A 25,028-nucleotide genomic window follows, 5' to 3' on the forward strand; every position below is an offset into this window, starting at 1 on the left:
CATTGAATATGTGTAATGGAAAAGCAACCACATACTGCAGAACCAGTCAGCTGTGACATTAGAAAAAGGGCTTGTGTGGAATAGATGTGTACTTTTAACTTGTTCAGGTCAACTACAGTTTGTATTCCTCCCTTTTGCACTTACACATCATGGGTAAGTAACCTCCTCCAGACAAAAAGAAATTGCAATCCCCAAATACTTTAAGCCAATGTACCTGTTCCATTCAGTCTGTATATAGACCAGTTCTAAAGTTGAGCAGTCACAATCAAGGTATTCTGGATGCCAAGCACCACGTAGCCCAAGGGGAAGGAAAAGGGGGCAACGATGTTAAAAAGGTAACAGCGTTTAGCTGACAGCGTCAAGTTACACTCTATCCAAGTCTGCAAATGTGTCAGCAATCAGGGGAAAATCTGACAGGGCTTATCAGCGCTGCTGAAAGTCGCAGCCAAACTGAGTTGAATAAAAAGACTGAATGTGGCTACCAAAAAGGCAATCAGGGAGCAAAGCGCTGTTCACTCTTGAATCTAATGCCCACGCATTTTATTGCGACCAGTTCTACGATAAAAAAATGTTGTAGCACGTTTCATACCTGTAACTCTATCATAACTTCAACTGTCTTGCAACAACTTTAATAGCACGACTTCCTTAGAACTGATTGGAGAGGTTTACTTACTGTAATTGCACTGAAATAAGAGACTGTGCCGCTTGTCAGAGAGACACAGTGGTTTGCACCCATGTGACTTAACCTAGCAACACTACCTCAACTGTTAAGGGGTAACTGACCATTTTCTCAATTTTCTCTGACGAGTGCTCTGTTTCCCAAAGTGCATCGTCTACTATAGCTCTCCTTTGTTTCTGATGCTTGCCCATAACTTGTATTTTGTCTTGACCAAGCAAGGACTCATACTTCATAATACCGCGGTATATTGAATAGTGCACATCATGCACATCACATATCCTCTCAAACCCAGCTTTTGAGGTTTTTAGAAGCCAGAAAAGTGCTGCACCATCAGGAGGATATTTTGGGTGGACCAAAAAGAAGCTGATTTCAAATGATCATTTAACAAAGGCTGCCGGAAGGTGTGTATTTGCTCATCCTGCACTGGAGCGGGCAGTCAGCTGCAGGCTAATCTGCAGATCAGATAATAGGCAGATGCTAAGCCTTTCATTCCAAGCACAACAGCCAACACTCTGAAAACACGGCAAATACACTCGTATGTGGCAGTACATCCGACAAGATGGTCTTAAACATGCATCTGCACAGACGCATAGGAACATTTGTCAAACTGACAAGGCAACTTTGGCAAAAGGGTTTTACTGCTTCACTTGTTTTACTCCTTTTCAACTGTTTTCAGTGTTGAGAAAATGGAGGGAACTAAAGCGTTGCACACCCAGAGGACTCGGGAAAGTTAGAGGCTGTGTTGCTCATGTGCCTTTATTTTTTATTTTTTTTGCAAGCAACAGTAAATGTTTTACATGGAAAATGGATAGTCAGCTACAAGAGAAAATACAAAATTGAGTTCTATTTGGTAACAGCTAGACCAAGATTTACTTTTCTACATGTTTATGGAAAGATTGTAAAAACAGCTGAACTAAACATCTTCTAATCACACAACTATCTACACTTCATCACACATTGCGACATCACAAATGAGCAGTTACCCCTTGCAGACTAAACACATGCCAAAAAATGGGTGTCCCTGCAGCTGGGTTGACATGCGGCTGTTCTGATTTTGGTGCATCAAATAAAATGTTTCCATGTACCCTCTGCAATATGCTCAAGTACTTGTTATTGCGGTTTGGCGCATTAAATGAGTTTTTTTCTGTTTAATTATGAGATGTCCTACTCTGAGAGCGGTCATCGAACACACTTCAAGTCTACCGATGAACATGTGTGAGTAAAGCGGAGGCAGGGTTTTAATTCCGGGTTAGAACAATACGAATGAGTGTCATGCATCCACATGATCGGTACTCTGGACAGCTCATCTCTCCTTCCACTCCCGTCCCCTCAGCAGCATCTACAATTGTTGCCCGCACCTGCGGCCTTCTCGACACCTGCTCCCAGCTCGATAGCCGCCCTATATAAACCCCGCACGCCCAACCTTCTGTCAGTTTGTTCTGTTGCCCCACCAGTCTGTTGCCCCCACGTATGCTATCTGTTGGTTGCCCTGTTGTCTGTCCTTGCTGCTTCCTGTTATTCTGATTGTGGTACAAACTAAAGAGACGTCAACCATGAGGACACTTTCGGATGTTGACTCATACCTTTTGATTTAAACATACCATTGCATTGGTACTGAATCAAAACAAGATCTAGCCTAACATAGAAAATGCCTGCAGGCTGCAACACTTGTTCCTCACACTGTTTAACAGACTTTTGTCCCCGACAGAAATACAAGTGGCTGGTTTTAATGCCCATCCTACTACATTTAGATGAGATTGTTTTTCCTGATCGTTGTGCTCAAAGGAGAAGAAAGGATAAAAGAAATCTGACATAGCTTCTCTAGAAATAAAAATAAAATAGCTTGACTGTAGTAGATTGTCAAGTGCAGAGTGCAAGGCCACTTGAACAGGCAATAAGTGAGTACAGTAGCTTAGGTGAACCCCCCAAACCCCCAAATCACCCCCAACTACCAAGCACTCTGGGACTGCCAGCCCACGGTTGATCCTCTGATGAAAATGAGCTGTCAATCATCTGATGAGCAAAATTCATCCATGACTCAATGACCTTTGTGGAGGGAGCAGCGAGAGCACATCCGCCCACCTTGGCGACACATCAATGGACTAAATGATAAAACAATAACATCTTTGAGAGATGACAGCAAAGAGGTGAAATAGCGGGCTTCAGGAGGTGTGCAGATGGCTATTGTTATTTGAACTAGAACAGTGCTGTGTACCTGTAACAAAAGCAATAGAACATCAATAGGATAGCATGAGCTGAAAGCAGATAAGTGGGCCACTGCTTAACATCACTACAGCTATCTCTGGTATCAAACTGTCTTGTTACCAACTTTTTTGCAAGCTTTAAACAGCACGAGTAGGCCTTAAATATTCATTTTGAAGACTCGCATGATAAAAGGCATTAAACCCAGCCAGTGATGTCAAGTGAAGTGGAGCTGCTTATTGTACAGCAGCGGCCGCCTGATCTTTCCGTAGAGTGGTTGTGCTGACACCTTTTCCACAAGTTAAATGAAATTTGAAAGCGACACTAGCTGCTAATGTACCACCACAACACTTCAAACCATGCACAGCCACAGAAATCCACACACAGCCTGATAAAGCATTGAGAGTAAATATGACAGGCTATTAAGGAATCAAATCATATCTGCAGGACTGACACTTAATTGCAGGGACTGCGCTTGCTGGCTCTTGTTTACACAATGAATTAGAGAATGACTTCTTGCTACTGCTGCAACTTTGACAAAAAAAAACAAAAAACAAGCCTGGAGTCTATCCCTGCTGACTCCTGACTGTTGAATTGGAAAAACAATGATCAGGATTTTTGCCTGTTTTCTAATATGTTAGGGACCAAAACAGTAACTGAATCATATTTCTTCCATATTTTTAGTGCAGAAAACATAAATTCCTTTTTTCTAATGAAGGCATTCTGGCTAATTTATACTGACAGAAATGTTCATTAATAATCTCTGTGATAAATAAATTAACTTAAAAATATATTAAATTGTGTTTTTCTAGAACGACTCATGAATGAATCAACAAAACAATCCACAGAATAATACATACATAATGAATCATTGTTATTTGGAGCCCTATTTGTGACACTTTAATTGTGCCATATTATTGTCCTATCCTTTTATAAGTGTTTGATTAACAGTTGGGGAATGAGTATCATGAAAGTAGAAGGCTGCTTTACAAGTGTGCATTTTTTTGTATTTACCATTATTTGTTGTATTCGTTTGTACTCTGCTTGTAGCACCCCCAACACGATTCAATCATTGCTTCCTGTAGCCGCATTCCTCCTCTTAGCGGGATTTCACTGAGAGTCCCTTCCCGAGACTCCAACCTCCCCTTGGTTTCCACTTCAACCATAGCCAGTTTCCACTCAACTCTGGTCCACTCTCAGCCCACCCCACAGTGAAGCAATTTTTCTCATCTTGGATAGATAAAACACTTTTTATCATTGATTCCGTTTCTGTGCTATTCGACCCGTTGCCTGCTGTGCTAAAATGCTGCTGCTTGGAGCTCAACAAAAGAATGCAGTTGCTGTTAGTCTGATATGTCCAGAAGTCTACGCAGTCACTGTCAACTTCTCTACCTTCCTGTGGTGACATGGTATCGGTACGATCTAAAGCTTTGTCAGTTTTTCAATGGTGGGGGTAGAATTTTGATGATACCTCAAACAGTTGATAACTTTTGAGGAAGCACAAAAAAAATATATTAGTCATAAAAAGGAAAAAATGTTCTGATTCTACAATCAAAGCTGACAATTATTTGACCCAATGTAATGGACTGAGTTCATTATCACCACAGCTCAAGGCGACCTTTGCCTGTGCACTTCACAATGCACTAATCAAATGGGATTGAAAAGTGTCAGATGCTATGACAGGACAGGATGCATTGCATTGAAGTGGGCAGTGGAAGTTCTGTCCTTGTCCTGTGCACAAAGTCAAAGAGCAGAGGACAGCCGATAGACTCACCGATCAGAAGTCAGCCTGCAGCTCTCCGAGCACAAAGCTCTTTGTCATTCCACCAGGACAGTGTCCTTCCTACGAGGACATAGGGCTGTATGCGCGGACATGCATTGGTGTGTGTGTGTGTGTGATGTCTGTGCCTGCGTGTGTCATCTTGAAGTCCAAGAAAAGTGTATACATTTGCATGTGCATTATTACTTTTACATTACATTTTACGCGATTATTTTACATTTTAATCAGATAGTGTAGTTTTGGATGACTTGTTCAATTTCTATCCACACTGCTATGATAAGCACTAATGTTTGAGGCGTAGCTCTGCAGATTATTGCTGCTGATTTTGAAGAGCATTTTGCCTGAGGGTTTGGCAAAATAGTCCTTGTAGAGAGGTGATCAAAAAAATCCATAATCTCTTTTCTTTGCCTTCAAGGTGATGTCTGTTTTAAAGGGAATTCTTATCTGTGCTAATTTAAAGGGATGCTCGAAGAGCCATTTTACTGGCTTTTGTTGCGTACGTGTGCACAAGTGTGCGATTTTTTGTGCGCGTGTAAACGCATCCACCGTTTCACTTGGAACAGTACAGTGAAAGGTTCATCTGAAAGCTCCACACTGAAAAAGCTGGCTATTCAGCCATACAAAAATTACCTTTTATCCAGACAAGTAACCAAAATAGTCTGATGTACATATGAGAGCTTCATTCCTAATCGCCATTTGTTCCCATCTTTTTTACTGACAGTTACTGTATTTCACTTTCAGCCCCTTAGGGGTTATAGATAATCCAATAAAAGCATTGCATTTTTTGTTTAGCTAATTTTGACTTGCTGACATTATTCGATTTTTTTTGAGTCCAGAAAAGACAGCCTCATCGCGACCTCAATCAGTCCTTGCCTTTGTGCCCAGACCCAAGCCAGTAGTCACCTCACCTGTACTGCTCCTTTGGACCCTCCCATCACCATGGGACAACTATCTCCCAGTATCAGCAGGGGGTATGATGGATAACAGGTGTAGGGATAGGTAACAGGCTTCCTTGGAGCATGTCACGCTCACTCCCACTTCCCATTAGTCTTCCATTTAGCCACACAGCGAGTCGGCCGCTGTGATCACGCACTCACACGTGACTATCTGGTCTGTGATGGATCCCTAAGCTTTCTGTAGCTGGGGAGGCCCATGGGGATCTGGGAATAAGGCCACTATGGTTCATCTCCTTCAGTCTTTAGCCACTCAGACCAACCACTTTGCTCTGTTTCCCCTTGCCCAATGTCAGATGATGTGTATTCCCATACCATCGTAATATTCATCTCTGCCACAGACCGCAAAGTAAACTGCAGTGGAACAAAAGAAACTTGCATTAAGCTGCAGCACAAAATGGAAGCAGTCACATCTTATCTTGAAGATGCATCTACAAGAAAGGACTGTGGTCACAAACACATCCATCTAAATATCTACTGGCGCTGGAGTGGTGAAACCTGTTAGCTTAACTGAAGCGGCATTGATTAAATAGATAAAAAGGAGGAAGTAACAGAGGGAAAAGATCTTAACAAATAATTGGCTGCCACTGTTGATCAGTCCCTTGTGCAGAACCAAGAAGGCTCTGACCTCTGACAAATGCTCAGAAAAGCAATGCTGGTAATACAGTGTGTGTGGAGAATGAGACACGTGAGGTAGTCAAATCCCAGGTGCTGAGTAAATGTGAGTCTGTTGACTACCTTCAGAAGACCAAAATGCTGAGCACTCCAATCTCTATTCTTTGCCTGATAAAATAATGAAGCTTCCGCACGATTCAATTATTATGTGATACAGCATTTTCCTTGAATTAGTTGTTGAAATTAGATTTCAAAGTGCAGGCCAAATATGGCATTACTCCTTCCTAACTTCCTGGCCTAAAATGTAATCTTTAAATAGTTTCCCATTCTTGCTTCTTATATGGGAACGGGGTCGCGTCAGGTTAATAACAGTTTCGTCCACAAATTTTTACTGGAAAAAGAGGGCTGCAATATGATAATGCAGAGTTGTGCTCTAATTTCTAGTTTAGGAGCAAGCAGATATTAAAATGATCCATCAAAATAACAAACGTGGCAAAGATCAATAAGCAGTATTTCATGGACAAATCTTGTTTGTTTCAAACTCAGGAAAATATTTACATCATTCACATATTTCATAAGGGCTCACAACCGATAGAACACGCATTTTAAGCATGTATACAAATTTGCTGGTGTTCTACAAATCTGCGTAACATCAGCGTGGCGGTGTATGTGACAGTTAAATTAATATGTCGGATCATGGGAGGATAATCATTATTGGTGTGGTAGGTAATAATTAACAGAGGGTTAGGGTGCATTACATAAATGACAAAACGCAAGAGGAGGGACAATATTTATAGTGACAAGTTAAAGGTGCAGATTAACAGAACATATATCAAAATCACAGTGTGCATCGGGTTCATTTGGTTCAGTCCCCCTGACCTCGAGAATAATTCATAAGTAAGGATATAAGACTTGATAATACAGTAAATGGAAAAAAAATGTGATCGATTATACCCTCAACGATACTTGTGAATTTTAAGATGGGCAGTTCTAAACCCATCATCTTCAAACCTTTGTGAATCATTAAATGATTCTTTGTTTACTTAATTCCATCCATGGTTAAGGATTTGACTAGTAGGGCGGAGAAATCATCAGGATGAAATCTTATCCTAAAACGATAAAGAATTCAAAAGCAATTTAGCAATAACATGTTCAACATGACTAAGTATTCATATTAAAAGTACAGGGAGTCTGGGGGTGTAAAGTCATATTCGGAGACTTTTAAAATCAGTGTGATGATGATAGTGGCCCCATCTGGCTGGTTCACTGATGAGCAGGCGAACCACACTACCACCAAAGGACACAGGTGTTTAGGCCTTGAAAAGGACTGCACCTGATTTCTGTTTTATAATGGGTATGAATAAATTGCTCTCCAAAATGGCAACAAACTTCAATACCGTATTTTCCGGACTATGAGTCGCAGTTATTTTTCACAGTTTGACTGGGTGTCATTTTTCTGCCACAGAAAGGAGCAAAACAGCTCGCGAGACGAATTTGGTTTCCAGTTGAACAATCTAGCCTGGAGGTGTTAATGTGTTAACACAACTCAAAACATTCAGATATGTTTACATAACATTTGTGTACTATCAATTTAATGCAAACAGACAGAGTGTGCCACTAAGCTGTTGATTTTCCATGATGAACATCGTATTTTTTGGCTACTAGATAAATGTGCAAAAGTGCCACCATAGAATTACACATTAGAATAGCATTATACCATTTACAAATTATCAAACTTCATACAGAACCCCCTCCTCTCCATTTTGTGCATTTCGTGTGTTGTGATGCACCAAGAAGGGCGTAGCAGAGCAATTCACAAACAAAACGTAAACAGGATCAACATAAATATTCACATCATTACAGCATGTTAGGAAAATAATAATTGTTACGAAATAATTTATAATCCCTAAATTAGTACACAAAAATCAAAATACCAATTGGCTACTAAATCATGTGTTACAGTAGCTCTGATATTTAATGGGGAAAAAATGAACACCGTCTTCGAAAAACCCCTTTAGGGCAATAAAGAATTGTTCCGGTTGTTTCATACATTAAAATAACAGTTCACAGCAATGAATATAAATAAAAGGACAGCAATTGTAATGGAAATAAAAGTGTGTATTTTTGTTGATTTAAATTTTTTGATATAATTCGTGAATAAATTGAACTGAATACACTTAGCAAAGGGATTGCGATTGCTATGAAGTCTGAATTCAAACATGACTAATGTCTTTGTTCAATTTTCACAGTTAAGGTTTTATACTAAGCCAAACTGGCAGGTCCAAATAGTCTTGGCAAAGAACAGTGTATGGATATGAATGGTTTCCTAAACAATATATATTTGCATTCACTGACTTTGTACTTCCATTCCTTTTCCTCTAGCAATTACATTTGGGCCAGGCATTCATTCCCTGCTCATTCCCATAATCACATTTCCATGCAGCGCCATCGTTCAGTTCTATTTTAAAGCCATACATTAGAATACAAGCTGCTGTCAGCTGCACTCAAAATCTCTGCAATTATCAAATGTTCAAATGTGAAAAGTCCAAACTGTGATGGATAAAATTGTAGCACTTTCTGCTTGTTGGTCATTTCACTGTCAGCACTTTGTATGCAATATCCTGCTGAGTCGATAGAGTGCAGTAAAGCAAATTCTGACACGCATCACTTTCACTTGCTGCAAAATCACGTCCCCCGGTTACAATGTAAATAAATCCTAAAGGAATTAACCTTGGGCAATGTCCAGCATTCATCTCCAGACAGGAAATTAAGATGGTACCACATACAATGTAGACAATGTTGTCTCATTACGTTGATGAACAGACCGATAATAAACAGAACAAATTGCAAGCAGCTGGAACATTTAATCGTCATTAATTATACTATAAATTTGGGACTGAATTATAGACAAACTAGATATCCTGTTATGGAATATTCCAATTAGTAATATATTTTAGTTTTAATTGGATGCTTACCTGGCAAAAGGTGTGTCACTGCACCAGTCATGCCATGCAGCTCTGACATTGCATTTATTTGCTACTCTATTCTTACCGGTTACAGGCTAAGGTCATGGCTAAACCTTAAAAGTGGACAAAATATTTTAAAAAATGGAAAATATTATCATTGGAACGAGACCTATCACATTACGTGAAATCGGCATATCATGTTTACAGTCAGTGCACATTGACAGCTTTCATTTCAACCAGCATCAGTGCAATTAGCACCCTGCAACGAGGTCCCACTGTGTTTGTTTTCCTCAAACCCATTATCATTATTTACCTTTTGAAATGAAGGTTTATGTCACAACTATCTACTTTTGACAAATTTAATTCAAGACAGACTCGTAATATTTGGAACAAATGGAAGCATTTGTAAAAGGTACATACTTGAATGACACTGAAACATTAAGACGTGCCAATGATTTAATAATTATTAAATGGAAACTGACCATCTTGGAAATGAAGGTAAACCAAAGACAGCCAACTGAAGAAATTGGCCCATTTAACTGCTGTGATGTTTTAATTCTGTGGTTACACGATGAGAAGACTACAGTTACCTTCATGATATAGAATTCCAATCTCTGAGGTTCTGATCTTCTCTCAATATATGCAGCACTATCATTTATTATCCCTCCAGCAGAGTATTTGACGGTGCGGTTCAAATATTGGTCAGCATTCACATGCCGTACCAATCTTAATCAAATCATCGGATAAAACACCGACATACAGTAAATAGTCTTTATGCCTGAACATACTGAGACAAATTCTTTAAAATGAAAGGGTAATGACCTATTCCCCTTCGATCTTTTTCTGAGCTGCAGAAAATATTAGAACACGGACTTCAAGGGCTCCATTCGACACACATTGCTTTCGCACATTGCAAACTCGACAGTATAAGCTTCCACCTCCACTTCGGTACAGCAGATGAAAGTACAACCACGGACATATCTGAAGTGAAAGCATGCTTTTATATTTAATGTCAGCAACAATTCCCACCAAGCATGATGGACATTATAACCACCCGCTGGACTACGTTTATTTCAAATAGCAGGAAAGAGTGTGCCACGAAACCACTTCATTGCAAACGTTTGATCGCTCAATACCGCCTTCAGTCTAATGTCCATTTATGGGTAATGGGGAGGTCAATCAGGACCAATTTAAAACTCAAAGTAAATGGGCATTGAGTACTCAAGAGTTCTTTGCACAAATTAATAAAATGACTAAAGTCATAAAGTTAGGTTAATTATTCAAACTGATTGAGAAGTAAATAAGTTCATGGATGGAATCTGAATCTTGCCTAGGCAGGTACTCTGGTCTTTGGACAAGATGTCCTTGTGACGAGAAAAAAGAATTTTGTTGGGAAACGTTTTCCGAACATTTGCGACCTTGAACGAACTCTGATGAGAACGCAACATTCATTCAAACAACTTGCAATTGTTTGCCACCCAGTGGGATTGGGGCTTTAGAATGAACACTGAATTTAGAGTGTCCTAATCTTCCAATAACAGACCTCCTTTTGGTGTAGTATACTTCACAGCTTTTTCCTTAATTTTTGGGCCCACAGACCTCTCATCTTTAACTTGAGGTGAATGTGTGACAGTTTGTTCCAATAAGGTGGACGACAAGTAACAAAAGGCCATTTTTTAATACCGGGCAATATCCAATGTTTTCTCTCAACCTACTACAGCGGACCACAAGGGGAATGAAATGTAGTTAAATTCAATCTCCTTCCTTGCGTTGGATTTGCATATGAACTACCTAACACTCAAAGATGTAATAAATTATCAATACCTTTTGCAGCTAGGCTGCTTACATAGTTATACCAGGAAAAAAAATCAAATTATGATAATTACTTTTAAATCACTTGCAATATTTAATGACCACAATGCCCAAAGTGCTTTTTCAGGATATTTTCCTCCATTACAGTTTCTTGAACCGAATATGCTAATGTACAAAACTGTCTTTCCTGATTGAAGACATTAAAACCTTCTAAAGTAGAGAACATACTGGACTTTATAACCCAGGGGCGTATATGCTACACAACAAATTGATGAATAACTAGTTTTGAAATCGGGGACTAGTAAAAATTCTTCAAATATTTAGAAAAAGATAAATGTTAATGAGAATTGCCAGCAATATATTATATTTTTTAAGTAAATCGTGACATCATCAAACACCGGTCCGTGAAAATGTTTTCTGACAGTAATCTGGTCCGTGGTGCTGGAAAGTTTGGGGACTACTGTCCTAGAGCATCTAAATACAATTTCGGAGTTTGTGTACAGTACATTCAACACAATGCATTTTTTCTTTTTGTTCCGTTTAAATGTTTTGATTTCGTAGTTAACAGAGGCTCCAGTGTAAAGAATGCTCAACAATCTTGCATCAACAATTTAAAATGATCTTAACACACGGACGATTAACCTGCCTACGATACAAGGTCCATTAAACCCCTCCACTTAGAGCCGGTCACTGGACTTCGGATTTACTGCCATAATGCATGATTAAAGGTGGAAAATGTATTACGTAATCTGCTTTTAAATACACAGCCTTTCTCTAAATGAGTAGAAAGCATAGCACAGGAAGGCCAAGCATGTGAAAAGCAAAACACAGACCGTTTTTGAAGGTCTTCAAAGATGGTCATTCGCTGACACACAGGCAACATTTGGAATAGTTTTTGAAGGTCTTCAAAGATGGTCATTCCCTGACAGTCACTGGGATAGTCAGGGATAATATGTATGACTAGAACAAGACCATCAGTTGCAATTCCAAAGTCCCACCACAGAGAGAAACGTTGCAAGATGCTAAGCCCGTTTTTTCAACAGGTTCAGTAGTAGCTTATTCAGACGAGGGTACGACAGTTGCTTGATGTCCCAGAGAGATGATGGGCCTAAAACAGGGGTGTCAAACTCATTTTTTTCACGGGCCGCATTGTAATCATAGCTTCTTTCGGAAGGCCATTATGACTGTCAATCCAAATAAATGTATGAGCGCCTAATATTATATACAGTAAAAGCTACAAAACAAACTGACAAATAACTCGTTTTCAAATCAGATGAGTAAAAACTGGTCAAATACTAAAAAAAAAAAAAGATATTATTAAAAGTGAAGACAATTTGCAATTCCAGTAATGACACGAATTTGATGCACAATTTGTCTTCGCGGGCCACATAAAATGACATGGCGGGCCGTATCTGGGCCCCCGGGCCTTGAGTTTGACACCTGTGGCCTAAAAGGTCAAAAGCATGTTTCTAATTCATATACTTGGATGCATATTGCTATAATATTGTTTTGGTGAACTGATCCCATTTACTGTATACCATTCTATGAAGTTTAGGCCATATTGCCCAGCCCTAAAAGCGTCACACTTTTTTGCTTTTTCACCCAAATAATTTGAGTGCACCGAAATCCAGCGAAATCAATCAAGCCATTTTACTGTACTGCAATAATGTGCTTATTCCTTCAGAAAAAAAACACAAAAAGCAACAGAAATAATATTTTGAGAAATCATGATTGTTCAATGTCCAAAGCTTGTGTGAAACTAAAAGCAAATGATACCAGAATTTTAGGTCAAGAATTTACTTTCAACTCTTATACTTAGTGATGCTTTTACTTTAGTATGCCTAAGAGAAACAATAATGGCCTTTAATTTTTTTAACAATGTGTCAAACCTGTAATCAAATGAACATTTTGAGACTAGCAGAAGGTCTGACTGATTGGCTCCAGCAATCCAGGGCTGCCCGGCTAACAATGGCTGTCACAGAGCTGTGTAGTACACAGGCGATAATAATGTTGTGAATGCGCAGATCAAAGTCTCTACGCTCTGGTGATTAAGTTTCCTAACGAACACATACACAAGGACAGCCCTTATCAACGACGCCCACACAGGCCTTTGCATATCTGTCACTCTCAGACGGCCGACCTGTGCCCGCTATGTTGTATGCTGCCAAATAAAAACACCACAGGCATTCCCTCAGTGGCCAGCCTTCTCATTTGACTCATGGATAAATAATTCACGTCCTCTCGGAGTTAGTTAACCTTTTTGCAAAGTTTTTTTTCTGCTGCATAATTTTTTTTTTAATAAAATGTTAATAATCACATGAACGCAATGCTGTCCTAAAAATTAGTATGGCTCACTCATTCAAGACGTTTGACGTTTACCTTTACTTGGATACTAAACCAAAGGCAATATTTCCTCTTTTTAAATGAATACATTTTCTTTGGCAATGCAAAAGGAGAATACACAGCTTCAGCCGCAAAACATACTGAAAGTTCGTGCTTTTCAATTTACCAATGCAGACACCCTAAGCTTGTTCAGCTTTCTGCAGGATAACAAATTGGCTTGACCCTTCACTACAGCGTCTCCGCTGGGTTATAAATGTTCTAAACCGGTGTGATTAAAATCAGCTTCAGTCATTACACTAATGGACATGTATTTTAATTAATGACATCCTCATTTCTGTCACGTTAATTATCCAGATAATTCTGACTCCTCTGTGCCCTCCAATTACCCCCCATAAAGCCGTCTGCAGGACATAACCAGACAACCTCCGATTTCACCACCGAGTTAGCATTTAATTGAAAAGATAAGAAGCAAGAGCACCACTAGGTTATGCTGAAGTTACTGAGAAAACATTTGTAACTAAATTGCTTCCACAAGCTAACGAATTCCAGCACTATCTCAAAAATCGGCCTCGCAATGATGATAAACTCAGTTTGATCAACACATTTAAGAAATATTTGATTGCAGCCATTACACTGATAATCAGAGATGCAATAAAAACTGACGAGAAGTTTAGAAACACGTGTATTGTGAGTAACCAAGATTCCATGAACACATACAGACACTTCAAAAATACTGTATATCACGATATGGCGATAATCATAATAATCGATACATTTTCTAAAATAATACTCACGAAATATCATATGTTTTGAAAAAGAAAGGCTTTTTTTTTTGTAATTACTACCAGTTTAATGTTTGTTACAGTGTCTTTTCAACAGCAACATTTCAAGTACGGGTTGTAAAGCTTATTAATAATTCACAAAATGTCTTCATAATAATTTTCAGGTTTTTTTACGTAAACAGTAACATCCTTAAGTGAAAATTGCTGAACTGTTTAACTGTTTTTAATACTAAACCAGCTGGTTAGGCTGGAGTGTACTTTCAACTGCAACCAAAAACAAAAATTTCAGCTTGAAGTAATGAACAGTTTTGTTCATCTGTTCATGTTTTTCTTGAGGAAGAGCAGTTGATGATGAGCAATTCTTGCATATAGCATAGTGTTTCTGTGGCCCTGTCCCATCCTCAATGCTGTAAAACCCAAAGTGATTCCAGATTTTGAATTTAAATGGGGTTGACATATCTTTAAGTTTTCTTTCAGACGTCTTTTCCTCACTGGGCTACGCCATGTTCTGCTTTGTGTGTATGTGGTTTGTGTTGATGTAACCCCTTGTCTGTCTCCAATGGAATGACCCAGCAATGGAAAGTGAATGGAGACGTTGATAGAGGCATAATATTGATTTAAAAGAGCGATACTTAACAAGCGGGCATAGATAATTAATCGGGTGATGAAATGTTGCCATTTATCACCATATTGGTGCACCCACTAGTGTAAATTGTGTTTTACTTAATTTTCAGCTTTCTTGCCACCCACATTCAATATTTGATAGAGGGTAGAATGATATTTATCTTTCTTCGCAGGCGCCAATTATGACCTGAGCTATGATCTGCTTGGATTTGGAATGGGGAAATCAAAAAACCCCGCTGAGAGAGTGAAAGCCTGTGTCTAATAATTTATTACGCACAACACGCTAAGATGCAACACACACCTGTCTCAGATAGTGGGGAACATTAGGACGAACTAAGAATTTTTGTAGCACAAAAAAACTTTCCTCCTTACCTGAGAGTGAAAGTCTCCACAGCAGAATATGATGACACGGTGACATAGGCTGAGACAGTTTCCCTCTGACTGACTGGTGTGGCGGGCACCAAAACCATAAAGTTATGATCCAGTCTGTGTTCAGCCAATTGGAGTGGAATGGGATTCTGGTAGAGCCTCACACCGCCGATCCTTCTTAAAGGCGTGGAAGTATAGGAACCAAACAGGCCTTCCTGGCTTGAGCGGAGGAGGTTTTCCTTCTTGGCTTCCTCTGAATGGCACTCACCTCCCTCTGTGGATTGCAGAATGTAGTAGAGCTCCACTGGGGTGCCTTCAGATGCCTCCAGGTTCTTTTGGCGTCCTGGAACGACACTCGGGGGGCTGAACCAGCTGGCCAAGGGTTCCAATTCAGCCACACAAAGCCCCAGCTCCCCCTTCAGCTGGCAGGTGCCGTGCACCTCTTCGGTCTCATGAAACGCAAACATGTGCACACAGGGAAGCTTGTTGATGGCACTGTAGTCATCCCAGTCCCTGCCTGCAATGTAAAATAGAACCTGGACTTTGGGCTTGGCCAAGTGGATCTTGGTATTCATGATAAAAGTCTGAACCTTCCAATTAACTGTAAAAAGTGAAGAGGTGGGAAAGGAGCCTGGATTCTGGAGAAGTTCTATGGGGACCGGCTGCTCAACAGAGAGGGGCCCATAGCTGGAGTTGATTGAGGGCAAACTCCTGGCCTGGTAGATGAAGACAGACTCCGTGCGTGACATCAGGCTAGAGTTCTTCATGAAGTCTTGATTGCTTTCCTTTAGAAAGAATGCCAAGTCACTGTTGACCACCTGGTAGGTGACCGGTAGGTAGGTGGGGATCGAAGTATATTTTTGCAACCCCTCTGCCACTCGGCTGTCAACAACTGCAGGAGAGAAGAGAATAGTTGAGTCAGAGCTATTAAAGGTAGCCATGAGGTTTTGTTTTTGTTGTGGATTTCAAATACTTTGTTTACTACCGGAAATTGAACATATTCAAAAAGTGCCCCGAGCCATAAATGCACTGCTAGTGAAGATTACCACCGTGTCTCAGTCGAAGGGGAAAAGCTCCTGAAAAGGTATAAGTTTGTAAAAATGTTTTATGTTGGTTTTCAAATAGAGTTCAGCTTTTACTTCACTAAAGATAACTTAGAGAATGTAGATACGAAGTTAGTCAATACAACCCTAGAATTTAAAAACCTGTAAAAAAAATGTGTTGAACATCAAAATATTTACTAAATCGAGGATATTAAAACGTGTTTATAGAACAGCAACCAACAAATCTCCATTGAGCTTAAAGATGAGTTCAAAATTAATTATATTTTGACCTAAATGTTCAAGAACAAAAAGTATTTTCTGTGGTTAAAAGACATTGTGCCAGGACTTCCTGGTTGGGAACCTGTAAAATGCACATCAGAAAAGGCCAAATTGATTTTCCTCGAGTCCAATCTGCACCCTATACTTTTACACTACGTCCCTATTATCTTCCACGTTATTTATTTCCACCGATCACTCCGGTCATTACATGTTGTGACAAAATGCATCTTTTGACCCTAACCGCAAATGTAGAGATGTTCCGACTTCCGGCATCACCTCATTGTTTCAGATCTACACAGCCGCTGAGGGGAAAAAATGAGCTTGGTGCAACGGCGTAACAAGTAAGCGGCAGGTTAGAGGTGTTTGTTGACAAGAAGATTTGTTGTAGGCCTTATGTTACATTGCTAACAAATGTGCAGCAAGCGCAAACCCAGATAGGAACAAAGACTTGTCTCAGCGTCCCAGGGTAACAACATCACCACGCTTATGTGTGAGCCTTCAAGTTGAAGCAAAGCAAAAGGCCCCTGGTATCAAGACCTCACTCGCTTTGCAGTAATTTACTGTCTTCACAGCAGATGTAAATTATGTGCACACACTCTAAATAAAGAAAAAAAAGACACAAGATGAGCCTACCTGAGTTCTAGTATTATCTAATAAACATTGTGTTGCAATCAAAAATGATCATTTTTAGATTTAAAAAAAAAATCCAATCGCTTTAAATCTATCGTAACGTAATGTGCTAAAAAGACATCATAATGAAAACAGACATGAAATTCTTGAGGCTTTGGACCATTTTTTAAACTCTCTGGTGCTGCTGTGATAATGCTCTGATAATAGTGACACCAGCTAGGAAAAAAAGGATCCAGACCAGATGAATCACCTTCCAAACGAATTACATCACAGTTGTCAATAGAAGAACTGCTGAAAAAATGTGATCTTATTCCAAGAATGTAATCATTTGCTCAAACTGCTCAGCCTACTTATTTGATGTCAAACATATTCTATATAGGTATGCATTCTGAGGAAACGCGAGGATGGAAAAGGTCCGGCCACATAGTAAAATGTAAGCCTGTGCAGTGGTCAAACTATTCAAAATTAAGCATTTTTATTTCATTTATTTATTTTCTGTTATAAAATTTGCAAATTGTAGTCTATAACAGAAAGTTATGCCAACACGACATCAATATGAGTTGCTGTTACCTTGGAACTATTATTCAATTTAATATGACATTTTAATAATAACTATAAAATCAAACACAAATAACAGTATATGATGGCTGTTGACTTTCTCCAATTCAAGAATTTTGAATGCAGAAAATGAACGGTGCAATATTGATGGCACTAGTTGGGGAAACAGTTGTATTAATTATACATATTAGAAGATCCCACATTTGCTATTCATATTTCTAAAGCAAAGAAGGTTTGGAATAATAAGGTTTGGAATAATAGCGATGTAGCGGAATAGAAATAAAGAGAGAAAAATATCTTATTCAGCATACAAATTGTTATCCACAGCATGCATAATTAAATTAACCTATCCTATGGAATTTGACTGTAAAATAATAGTTGGCATAATGCTGAGCCAGGAAAAAAATCAAACGTTAATATCTGCTCAACTCATTCTCTTTATGTTAAAATAAAAGGACTCGCTACCCCACACATCAGTATTTAGAAAAGCATATTTGCTGATCATGTTGATAATGTTTCCCTAAAATTTGGCACAGCATTGTGAGAGCATTGTATATTCTATACATAAGCAATCCAGACAGAATAGAAGTCACTCTAGGAATTACAATGTCTGTGGAGCATCATTAGATAGGAGTGGTTCGGAGCTGTTGAAAAGATTTTCAAGTTCCCCATAGTATGGGCAAGAGCTACACACTCAGAAAATAAAGTGTTTCAAATCCGCTGAGAACTACAAACTGATTTTTGCAATGAAAATATATTGTAGCAAAATTAGGTTTAATTTTAAAATATGTGGGCTATGGTCAGCAGTCATTCATCGTTTAGGAATTAAAAAATACTTAATACTTAGGCCAGCCTTGGAGTATGACGTGAGGTTATGCCGTGCTAAAATGGGACTGGTGGAGCAAAAGGGAAAGTAAATGAACATCCAACTATGGAGCACACCAGGGATAGAGGGGACATGTTCCTTCTTTCAACTTCTAAACTAATGTAGGAGGGCACACTAGAATAGTTGGCTGCGTGATTATATGGTCGGTTTCTGCTTCATCAAACGTGTCAAGACTTACAAAAGGAAAGGCATTTGATGAGAGGTGTAAAGAGAAAAGACTGGATATGTTACATTACTGGCTTGGTTTTGGTTTCTAATGCTCATCACAAGTCAAAAAGTTTTTTTCTTTTTTCCTGCTTGTCTGAATGTAATTTCTGATGAATTACACTCCGCGTGTATTGGCAGCCTAAAGAAAACAGTTTTAGAAAACTCGTTCCATAGAATCACCTACATCATATTTCTCACCATTTCAATTAATAAAGACTATTGAATTTGTGACTGTGTGCGTCGAGAATAATAACTACAATATTTCCTTCAGGTATCATTTGGGGCTGATTTATGCTTCTGAGCCGCTGAGAAATTCGAGAAAAGAGGAATGGGGGGGGGGGGGCAGCGAATCAATACGTGACACAGTATGGTATTACTCCTTGCCAGCCTCCATAGAAAAATAATTATTCAGGCAGAAAGAAGTCTGTGGAGTCTGCCAAGCTGATAACTACAAGGTATCGAGGGGGAAGGTAACACCATAATGAGAAGTTTTGAAAGGAGAACGTGCTTCCTAATGTTTGACATGATCAGAATTAAATGTACACTTATTGCTCCTGCCTAACGTTAATCTTAGATGAGGCTGTGTGTGCGTAGATGCTGGCAGGCTGCAAAAGGAACTGGAGGGGCGTGCGTAGCTCCTAATGGATAGCCACATTTAAGATGCTAAGAGCTAATAAAGAGTAATGGACTTTTGCCTTCTCTTGGGGGGGGTGGAAGAGCTATTTTGAGTTCATGAGAGAAAGCATCATCCCGGGGATTAAAGAGTATCGACCGATGAAGGGTAAATACTGCAACACTGAGCCACTGGCCTATTTGGGGGAAATTGGATGAAAAAAGAGCAACGGAAAAATTCCATCACTGTTAGTGGCTGCTCTGGTCAGTGGGGGTGTCATTAAGGGTTTTCTGAAAAGGACCTCCAGGTGCTGTGATATGTTCGGAACAGCGTTATCACAGCAGTGGACGGCAGAGTCGGAGGCGAAAGCCCAGAGCGTCCTAGGAACAACACATCCTTTGAGCCATCCTGTGCACATGGCCGGGAGCCAAAGGCGCTGAAAGTATTTGGCTTGCATGGTTGAGACAAGCAAATATCTGTGTAGCAATCAGTATTCCTGCGGCTAGACCTGACTCCTAAACATAAACTCTGCCCTGGAATTAATCTCTACTTTCCCTCGCACGGGCTTTGATTGCACAGCAATATTGCAAATCAGGATGAATAAAAAGGCAGTTGCAAGTCATCTGGCCTTTTTGTGGACGCATTTTGACTATATAAGCTGTGCTAGGAAAGCTCATGGCCACAAATCCTGTTAATTTTAGCTGTTAATTTAATGCAGCTCGAGAATATACTGGAATTTTGCAAATGGTATTATAGGAGGAGAGGATTACATCACTTTAAGTCACTAGGTCACGTAAGGATGTATACATACATTTACATTACAAATTCTGCTATAAACGCAAAGAATTGCACAGATTCTATCCAAGTCCGATATCTGGGATCTTTATCGAGGCCGAATGCCCGCAACTGCAACCACTGCACAAAATAATGTCACAGCAAATTCTTTGTCAGCAGATACTGACTTCCCAAAAATAAGTGTTCTAATTCTACTGGCAAAAGATCCAAAGATACAAAAGCAAAAGAAGATAAGTGCTTCTTATTGAGGTTAAATCAGAGAGAAAAGCGGAGCGCTTTCATTTACCAGTGACGAAATAAAAAACTTTTTTTCTGCAAGGTTCCCGTCCAGTTTCAAAGATGAACTTTCGTTCTGTGATTGACAGTAGTTTACTATTCAGCTTATGTCTTCAGTAACGATCCAAGAGGACAAAGGGATTCCTCTTCAGCAAAGACAAGAAAAGCACTTCAATGTGTTAGTGGAAGAAAAAAAAACTCCCGTGGAAATGGAAGATGCTAATTTCATGGATGCTGTGTATGCTACTCTGGCAAAACAATAGAAACCCCCCTCTCTGAGTTTATTCTCAGTAGGCCAAACTAAAACATTAGGATTTTTCCAGGAAAACTAATGTGTGATTGAAAAACAAGCAGGGAGCGAGCTGCATTATCAATACTATGATGCCTCTTAATGAATCGCTTGCTGTGAACATAAGCTGGTGAAACCTACCCATATTAGATGATCCATATTCACTAATGCACCTAACTTACGCATATCTAGGCAATAGAACACTTCAGGTTGCTAAGTTTTCTTTTAGAAATACACACTAAGAGCAAATCCACAACACCATCATTGCTCTCTTATACGTATGCAAATCCACTGCAGAAACCACGACATTAGAAAACATATTTTAGAGGAAAAACATTCCAGGTCCGTGTGCTGTGCAGTAATCTTGTTTTATTTGTGACAAGCACAAACTGCCAGCCTTCGTCGCCACATATTGCACACTCTGTCATTCCTTTGCTTTGGGAAACATTAAATATTATTGTGTGACAGCAAGTTATCGTCTATCTCTTATCATCGTTTTATTGCGCCAGTGGAGTCATTCAGCTCAGGTTTAAGAACTTCCTGTTGTAAAATATGTCTGGCTGTACAGCTTTGACATAGCTTCTTTCTAAATTAATCAGGGGAGCGTAAAATGAAAAATGGTGCCAAAAAATTGAATGGTTATAGTGTGCACAGGAAGATTCTGATCTCTTTTTAAAATTGACTCGGCAGCATTTAGAAAACGTAGCATGCTCCTTGTTACTATCGTAATTTCTTTGACCAAAATGGTGTTAATTCATAGTGGGGAAAAAATCTGGTCTTATTAGGGTGGTTGATATATTGTAGATTCATACATACTGCAAAAATCTCCTCACGGCAGACGTTATAATTTCAGTTTTAATTTTCAGTTTTACAAGAAGCAGCTGGTAAAAACTGAATAATAAAAATGTTTTGCTGCTGCCATCATTTGGTGTAGGGCAGTGCTTCTCAATTATTTTCTGTTACGCCCCCCCCTAGCAAAGAAGAAAACTATTCGCGCCCCCCCTCCCCACCGTGACTATCCTAACTTGTCTTGTAAGTCGTAAAATGTTGCACTGTCGCAAACGTGACAGAAGTAACAATGAGAGCGCCACTGCCCCCTGCTGTAGTAAACGCGCAATTACACTTTATTCTAGTACTGCCAAGGGGGGCGCGCCCCACTATTTGAGAAGCACTGGTGTAGGGGAACATTCATCTGACTTAAATCCGGCCAGCGTGGGATTGATTACACTCAAAGTCAAGTTACCTTAGTAACTGACCGTTAACAAGGTTCCCCAAATCTCAAGTTTCATAAATTTAGATATTTCTGGAATATCCAAGCATACAGAGCGAGCATACAGTATTTCCAGGATTTCTGTCAGGTCAGTTTTAGAAGTTTTGAAATAAACTCCACTGGCTCCCATCTGCAAAAAGACTAGATAAGTACAGCAACTGACAAGCTTAGCAATTTTATATGTCCTTTATGCTTTTCTGTCTCTGTCCTTGGCAAGGGTATTGCTGAAAGAATCATGCTGCTCTGTCAAAGCAACAAAGATCATACTTCTGTTAATCCCAGAGAGGATGGCAAAAGTATATTGTTAAAGATGTCAACTATAGACAGTCTAAGATGACATAAAATACTAAATACAAATTGCAGTCCTGGATAGAGTGGATTACATCAGTGTGAATTTCAGAAGTTGCCACAGCAGCTAAATAAATATCTCTTTCAAAGTTCTTCACTCCACGCTACTGCCTCCTCGTAGAATGTGCAGAAACGGCATGAAAGAGACAGCAAACCCAGTCACAAACTGCTCACCAGGCCAAATAATCACTTTTCGGTTTCTTTTTCACACTTATCTTGTGCGAGGGAACAATTTGCATGTCATCTGAGAAAAGCATATCAAGATCTGCAGTTTTGTCAAATAATCTTCACCAGGAGCGTTGGGGCTGACGAGAGATTAAAAATACGGTTTGTGTCAGAATCATCTTGTGATGGTTAAAGTTAAAGTCCCAATGATCGTCACGCACACATCTGGGTGTGGTGAAATTTGTCCTCTGCATTTAACCCATCCGTGTGATTTTAATCCATCCCCTGGGGGAGAAGGGAGCAGTGAGCAGCAGCGGTGCCGCGCTCGGGAATCATTTGGTGATCTAACCCCCCAATTCCAACCCTTAATGCTGAGTGCCAAGCAGGGAGGCAATGGGTCCCATTTTTATAGTCTTTGGTATGACCACTTCAAACTGGCATACGAAATGTTTCATTTGAATAATTTACCTTCAATATTCATGTGAAACTGTAAATTGGAGCCTATATTACATTAAAGAGAGTTGGAACCCTTTAATCTGTCTCGCAGTGTGCGCCTTTTGAACGATGACCAGTCGAGGGTGTCGTCTATTGACTTTCGATGTGGGTCAAGAGCCGGAACATGTTTTCCGAGAACTACCTGCCTCCTTTTCAGCATTCCAAATAAGACAGTTCTCAACTCAGTTATTGGGTTAAACAAAGTAAAAAAAATACATATAGATATATTGTTATACAATAAATTGCATGGTTCAGACACTTCAAGAATACTGACAGGTCAGTAAAAGTACAATGTATTGCATTATTAAAATCCAAATTCTGTTGTATGAGAATGCTAATTTGAATAACAAAGTGCAAAACTAACATTTTCACATATTTTGGACAATCAATCAACCACACAGCAAAGAAGTCAATGGTCCTTGACAATGTGTACCTGTCACTTCATTAGTCTCTAATACCTCCGCTAGAATGCGACAGCTCTGCTTTGTCCTCTCAGATGCCGGATGTCTGAAATCACTCAAATCAAGACTCCATAGCAAATTAGAGTGGAAGATGCATTTTTTAAGGTTGGGAGGAAGCATGAGCAATCTAAGCCACAATATTTTGATCCTTTGCACGAAATAAAAACATCAATCCATCCATTTTCCATACCTTATCTCATCTTATCATGTCATTAAGCCTACCCAGCTAACTTTGGGCAGCTGCGGTGGCATAAAACTTTCCTGCATCATCTGAGTTGCGTCCGATATTTTGTTTGCTATACTATAACGTTATATTTCTTGTTTATTCTTTTGCAAAATTCTTCTTATGTTCTCATATAAATGCCTGTGAGGGGAAATGTGTTTTGTGTATACTCCTTTTGTCTGAGTATGAATGCAGCTTGTCTTATGTGTTTTATTTGGTTGGCTCGACATCTAGTAGTTAGGATAAGGATATTTTCTTACAATAAAAAAAAAAAACGAGTATGGAAATAAGCTACATTATGACAATAAAAGCATGAGGGGATATTTTGCAGGAGCCACTGCATCATAACATACAACTGTGAAGAAATTCAGTTTATTACCAAAGGAAAATTGCAATGAACAGCCAAAAAGAAAGTAAGATAAAGTGAAAAAAAAAGGAATTAAAAAAAAAAATGTTGATTTTAACTTTTTGTTATGAACTAATGGTATTAGTTGCACCAGAAATATGCAAATGATCATGAAAATCAAGCCAATTATTATTTTTTTAAAGTAATGCAACTGTCATGTAATTTTTTTTATTACCAAATGCACTGAGGGTGAAAAAGAAAAGACAAAAAGAAAAGAAAGAAAAGCATATTCAAGTCAATAAGAAAATGTTTCTTTCAATTTTCTTCAGCATTAATTTTAATTAATGTTAGTAGTAGTATCAGACAAATACAAATTATAATTAAAATCTGGCCGATTTAAATAGAAAGGAATGCAACTTTATATGCCACCTCTGATATTTTTATCGTTCTTAATGGAGGAATGGATGTCTTTTGTTTTGTTGTTGGAATGAAGTCGATGAGGTCATTGCATTTTAATGAAAGATGGCAAATTTACAAATCCAGATGTTAAAGGTTTATTTTTGTGACTTATTCAAAGTATAGCAGAAGGCAATGCATTCCAGCAGATACTATTGAACAAAAGTCTCTGCGTTAAAATCGTTTTGCACCATAACTGTCAAAGGGATCAACAAATTGAGGGTGCCGCCTACTGCTTTGCACATTGTATAAAGTTAGAAAATAGGACAGGACCAGAGGAAATACTCCCCCTTGTCAGATTTGTAAATTTAGGACAGATATAATATTTTTGCCCTCAGTCATTATACCAGTTAAAATCAAATTAACTTGGTTCAGGCTAGCATTGATTCTCATTGTGGGATTCATTCTGTAGTGTGGGCACCACACCAGCAGAAAAACCATGTAATGTGCTGATTGATCAAATCTTAAAAATGCAGGATAAAAAAAAAAAAAGCTGGGTACTGAAAGCAAACCTGTTCATGGTGTCACGGTATTGCTAAAATGGTTGAAAAATTGTCATTCCC

At 39.1% G+C, this 25,028-nt stretch overlaps 1 protein-coding gene across 1 annotated transcript in view; it reads right to left on the reverse strand.

Annotated features, from left to right (window-relative positions):
- Positions 1 to 25,028, reverse strand: part of si:dkeyp-14d3.1 (transmembrane protein 132C) — a 78,324-nt gene that overhangs the window by 49,994 nt on the left and 3,302 nt on the right. The window contains exon 2 of the mRNA XM_061278658.1: positions 15,129 to 16,017. Within this exon, the coding sequence (XP_061134642.1) occupies positions 15,129 to 16,017 (889 nt within the window). The remainder of the gene's footprint in view (positions 1 to 15,128; positions 16,018 to 25,028) is intronic.

This window comes from Syngnathus typhle, linkage group LG5 (genome assembly GCF_033458585.1).
Source record: "Syngnathus typhle isolate RoL2023-S1 ecotype Sweden linkage group LG5, RoL_Styp_1.0, whole genome shotgun sequence".
Classification (NCBI taxonomy): domain Eukaryota; kingdom Metazoa; phylum Chordata; class Actinopteri; order Syngnathiformes; family Syngnathidae; genus Syngnathus; species Syngnathus typhle.